The sequence below is a fragment of the Pinus tabuliformis genome, chromosome 4_1 (assembly GCF_031772625.1).
Source record: "Pinus tabuliformis cultivar Carrire ecotype Pingquan chromosome 4_1, CPIR1, whole genome shotgun sequence".
Lineage (NCBI taxonomy): Eukaryota > Viridiplantae > Streptophyta > Pinopsida > Pinales > Pinaceae > Pinus > Pinus tabuliformis.
Window position 1 is genome coordinate 412,981,634 of NC_142303.1, and position 5,757 is coordinate 412,987,390.

General features: G+C 35.3%; 1 protein-coding gene across 1 annotated transcript; it reads left to right on the forward strand.

Annotated features, from left to right (window-relative positions):
* The first annotated feature begins 1,998 nt into the window (after nt 1-1,998).
* LOC149176064 (17.4 kDa class III heat shock protein-like) lies at nt 1,999-3,204 on the forward strand. The gene is made up of 2 exons (XM_089423020.1): nt 1,999-2,591; nt 2,681-3,204. Exons 1-2 carry the CDS (start codon nt 2,217-2,219, stop codon nt 2,942-2,944), a joined length of 639 nt encoding a protein of 212 aa, XP_089279146.1. The 5' UTR covers nt 1,999-2,216; the 3' UTR covers nt 2,945-3,204.
* Nucleotides 3,205-5,757: the final 2,553 nt, after the last annotated feature.

A 5,757-nucleotide genomic window follows, 5' to 3' on the forward strand; every position in this document is an offset into this window, starting at 1 on the left:
CCACGAAATCCTCCCAACGCTACCTTTTGGCCCTGTGTCATCTCTACTAACCTCTCTGACCTTTTGAAGCTTCTACGTCAGCCATTAGACCCTCTGAGTCACACACACTGGCCTCTCCTGGCTCTGTGCAGCTCGTAGCTACCTCTGCATAACACCCAACTGCGTCTGCATCAACCTCTCCAGGATCTGCGTTGTCTCACTAGTACCAACTCTGCCTCTCTGTTATGTACTCACTGCCACTAGCTGTTGATCATTGATTCGATTTCTCTTAGCAAACCTCACTCTAGAAAATTGAACGACTCATCACTCTAGTGTGTTCTCCAACTGACCCTAAAGCCTCTTCCTATACTTTTATACCCCAAGCAAGTACCCTATTTACTAAACCATTTGTTATATCGCTGCATCCAAGTATTTTGGTCAATTTGAAATTATTTTTTTAGAGTAGATTAATTAAACACTACAAATTTAAGTTTACCACAATGTGTTTTGATCAATTTGAAATTATTTTCTTATAATAGATTAATTAAACACTATGCAAATTTAAGTTTTTTATAAATGGTGAGAAAATCTATAATCTATTATAATTTATTTGTCAGTTGTGAAACTAGTTGTGAGGACACTCATCACTAGTTGTTGAATCATCACTGTTATTCAAGAAAAACCACACCACCTAGAATAACCAACTAGCTGTTAGTAAGGGGCAAACTTTCACTCCTACTCGAAGTCTCTAGGTCGATTCATCACTGTTATTCAAGGAAAATCACACCACCTAGAATAACCAACTAGTTGTTCGTAAGGGGCAAACTTTCACTCCTACTAGATGTCTCTAGGTCTTGAGCCATTACGTTTAAAGAAACCCAATTCTTAGTCAAACAAAAACAGTTTTAAGACAACTATACAAATTTAAATTATTTTTACCAAACTTTATTTTTTCTTAAAATTTCTTTGTTAATTGTCAAACAAAGCATTTTTAAGACAACTATACACATTTAGATTATTTTTACCAAACTTTATTTTTAAATTATTTTTCTTAAAATTATACTTGCGGAAAAACTTAATAATAAAGCTTTCCTTTTTAAAATTTTAACAATTTGGTAAACCAAAACTAAATTGAACTATTCCAGCTGTAGGTGCTTGTCCAGTTTTTTCCCTGTGGGTCTTGGGCCATTACATTTAAAGAAACAAGTTCTTAGTCAAACAAAAACACTTTTAAGACAACTATACAATTTAAATAATTTTTACTAAAACTTTTATCTTTAATTTTTTTCTTTAAATTTTTTTAGTCAAACTAAACAGTTTTAAGACAATTGTACACATTTAAATTAATTTTACCAGACTCTATTTTTAAATCATTTTTCTTAAAATTATAATTGCCTAAAAACTTAATAATAAAACTTTGCTTTTTAAAATTTTAACATTTTGATGAATCAAAACTAAATTGATGGCTTAAAAGTTAAATGTTTGTATTGTAAATTGGATTTTGTTCAGCGCCATGTAAAGCATAAATTATTTTTACCAAACTTTATTTTTAAATTACTTTTCTTAAAATTATAATTGCCAAAAAACTTAATAATAAAACTTTTTAAAATTTTAACATTTTGGTGAACCAAAACTCAATTGATGGCTTAAAAGTTAAACGTCCCAATTGTAAAGCTCGAGTAAAGCTCCAGAACGTTCCACTCTCTTCCAATTTTTCCTCTCGAAGTTTCTATGTGCCTATATATCACGAGGGATGGATCGTGGGTGGGATCAGAACTGTCAATTGAATTTGCTTGATCGATGTCCAGCTTCTAGAGTTTTGGTGTTTGGAATCGATTTGCAAAGAATCTCACCCATCCACTGTGACTGCCTGTAATCCATTTTATTTCTTTTCAGAGGGTAAGTCTAATATACACTGTTATCCATTTTATTCTTTTCAGAAGGTAAATCTAATATACACGGTTTTGCCTTTTTGGTTAGTAGGGTTTAACATTTTTGGTTGCAGGGTTTAAGCTTCTGTAGAGTCTTTTAATGGCAGCTAGGGGGGTTTGAATAACTTTATGGCAATTTTTCGTCTGTAGAATCTTTTAAGGAGGGTTTGAATAATTTTATGGCGTTTTTTTTGGGGAAATTAGTTGAGTGTAACGTATTTTCTATGGAATTTGGTAATTCAGATTGAGATTTGAGCGATAAAGAGTTACCTGGATCGTGCTCTGGAAAAGCTGGAGAAGAGTTACATGGATCGTGGTCTGCACTTCCCGGAAAAGCTGGAGAAGAGTTACATGGATCGTGCTATAGAAAAGCTGGAGAAGAGTTACATGGATCGTGCTCTAGAAAATGTGGAGAAGAGTTACATGGATCGTGGTCTGCACTTCCCGGAAAAGCTGGAGATGAGCCCTCTGTTATATGACAAGCTGGAGAAGAGTTGCATGGATCGTGCTATGGAAAAGCTGGAGAAGAGTTACAAGCTGCAGATGCTCAAAAGTCAATGCAGGCGGTTATATGGCCATCACCATGAGGAGAACAAGGGCGTAGCGGTGGACATCGAAGAAACGCCCAAGGAGTATGTGTTCTACGCTGACGTTCCGGGCCTTACCAAGTCCGACATTCAGGTAAATGGCGAAAATTAAATCCAGTGAGCAGGGTGGGTTTCTTGATTAGGGTTTCATTTTAGTGACAGGGAGGGTTTATTTTTTTGAAGGTGTATGTGGAAGAGGAGACGTTGCTGGTGATAGAATGCCAGGGAGTCAAGCGGAAGCGCGACGCGGTCGAGGATGAGGAGGGCTGTAAATATCTGCGAGTGGAAAGAAAGAGAAGCCCTAAGTTTGCCAGGAAATTCACGCTGCCTGGGGATGCCAATGTCGAGGGCATTTCTGCATCGTGTGTGGATGGGGTTTTGACTGTTACTGTGCCCAGGATTCCGCCTGCCATGGAGTTCAAAACAATTCAGATTTCCGTAAACTGACGATAGAGGAAGGCGTTTTGCTTAACCCTTTTTGTTTCTTTGTTCTTCAACTGTAACCAGGTGCAGTTCCATTTTTGTTCAATGGAATGGAAGCGGTTTTTTGTTTGGAGAAGTCTGGTTTTCCACTGGTGTCAGACGTGATTTCTTGTTTGAAATTGGAACAAAGAATTGATATCTGTCTGTGTGGGAAGTCTGGTTTTCCACTGGTGTCAGTCAGATGTAATTTATTTTTTGAATTTGGAACAAAGAATTGATCGCAATGAGTACTCTGTTTTGGGATGCGTAAATGAGTAAATTAGAAGGGTAGAATGTTTTTTTCCCAATACAAATACATTATGATATGATTTTTTGTTTATGCACATGATTATGATTATGATTATGGATTATGTGATTTAGATGAGGGACATTATTGTGTAATGCTGGAAATCATTTATTTATTTTTTACTGTCAAAATTACATTGTTCTTTAAATTATACATATATTATAATATATGTTTTTTATTTTTATTTTTATTTTTGGACATTGATAGATGTGAATATATGAAATGTTTTCATATGTATTTTAAATTTTATATGCCATTTTTTATATATATATATATGTATGTATTTTTATATTTTTGAAGTAAATAATTTTTATAATTTTGTGTAAGTTTGTGTAGTTACGATTGTGTGTTTGATTGATATGACATTTTTTAGTGATGGTGGATGGGTTTGACTAATCATTTTGTGGGTAATTGTTAGTGATACTGAATGTGGATATGCATGTGTATATAACATTGCTAGAGACTTGCTAGAAACCCTCGATGTGTATATAACATTGCTAGAGACCCATCGATATGAGTGTTAAGTTTACGAAGGCATACATACTCTACCCCAACTTGGGGTAGAGACCACCCACTTTTGAGCAATGATTTGACTGCTAGAGACCCACCAATTTGAGTGCTAAGTCTACGAAGGCATACATACTCTACCTCCCCTTGTTTTGAACCTGGGACTTCTTAGGAGGAAACACATGCTCTTGATCATTAGGCCCACTCAAGAAGAAAACTAAAGGAATGACCAAGGGGTAGAATAGTTACCTGTGTTTGGAGGGGTCCCATCGATGGTGGCTCGCCTTCCTTGTAACATAAGTCATTGCCCATTTGGATTCAGAATTCTAAACTGTAAAAATTTATAAAATTGACTTGAAGAAACAAAGTATTCATAGGTTACTTTCTTTAACCCTGCATCGGTCTAAGTCACCTCTCATAGAACCAGAGTGTCCTTGAACTGTTCCTGAATGGTCAAGGCCACCAATTGTCTACTTCAGTTGCTTTCAGGTTGGAAAATATGTTCTCTGGTTCCATACTTGATTCCGATGTGAAGTGTTAAGCATATGGTTTTCTCGACGACCGAGGCTTATGCTCGAAGCTTGTTGAATCCATGATTTTTATTTAAACTTTGTATAAGGTTGAATTTGGGGTTTACTTGACATGTATGAGGGTTTCACTATAGAAAGAGTTCCAGACTTTTATATATATAGTTTTCTTTTAATTTTTTTAAGAACTTATGCAAGAAACAAGGTTTCTATGCTATTAATTAATAGTCTTGCTGTTGATTTAATGTTGGCACCTTCATACTGTTCCGTTGATGCTTGCAGTGTGCTTAAATGATGCGGTTTGCGGTTTCTATTGTCGATGGACATGTTTATACTTCCTTTAAAAGAATGGAAAATTTTGCATGGTTCGCCATTATTGTCCACGCCTTTGAATTACTGCATGATTTGTTCCTGTTTTCTTCTATTCGAGCAACAACTATATAGATAGTTAGACAATCAATTAATAAGTGTTAGGCATGGTTTCTTAAGTTATCAGTCCAAAAACCCCGGAACTACTGTTATTATTATCGTTCTTTGCTCTGGTAATAATCTATCAAGGAACTTTTCACACAGGTTAATCAAAAGGGTTTCTACAGTTTTAAGTTTATGTACAATGACTAATTAATAAAAGGGAAAAATACATTCGTTATGCAATGCTTATATTTATTAGTTAATGTTTAAGCCTTAGTGTAGTGCTTTACTATTTTTGCTTGATCTAGCATCTTCAATTCTATTTCAATTTGGATATAATTTCCAAGAATATTTTCCTTCAATTTTTCTAATACTTTAACAAATAATTTCTAGACTTCACTATCATTTCTGAAAGAATTCTATTTTACTTATCTGTCTACTGCTTGTGAACATATGACCTGATTCTGTTTGGAAAGGCTCTCCTCCTAGTCGTGAGTTTGGCGATTATATCCAGACTCCCCCGAGCACTTTCGTTTCCTTACAGTTACTAAATGTATATCCAGCTATAGTCGAGTACCTTGGGCTTTAGGACTCCATTGTCCAGCCTCAAGTCTTGTACCGTTCCAGACTGTTCTTGAGTGTTCTTCCCATTGGTTTATTCCACCCAGCTCTAGGAGCCCTCATTGGATACTTTCCACCTCTATATTTCCCTTTCGAGAGCAGATGGTAATTGTTTCTTGAAAATTGTTTCTTTTAACTATTGGAAATTGTTTTATATTAATTAACATGACTGAATTCCTAATTATCCATTAACGAGGTAACCAAATGTATACTGGCCTTCCAGCCTGCCATTGTTATATTTAACAACACAATTTAAGAATTTAATACAGTGAAACATAAAATTAAACTCAGTAACTGCAGTAATTTTTCATGTAGCCTGGGGTGTTACATCTCCCCCCTATTAGAGGAACACCATCCATGGTGTTCTTATGATTTAAGAAAATAATATTGGGTAATATTCCCGCATAAATCCCTCTTCTTCCCAA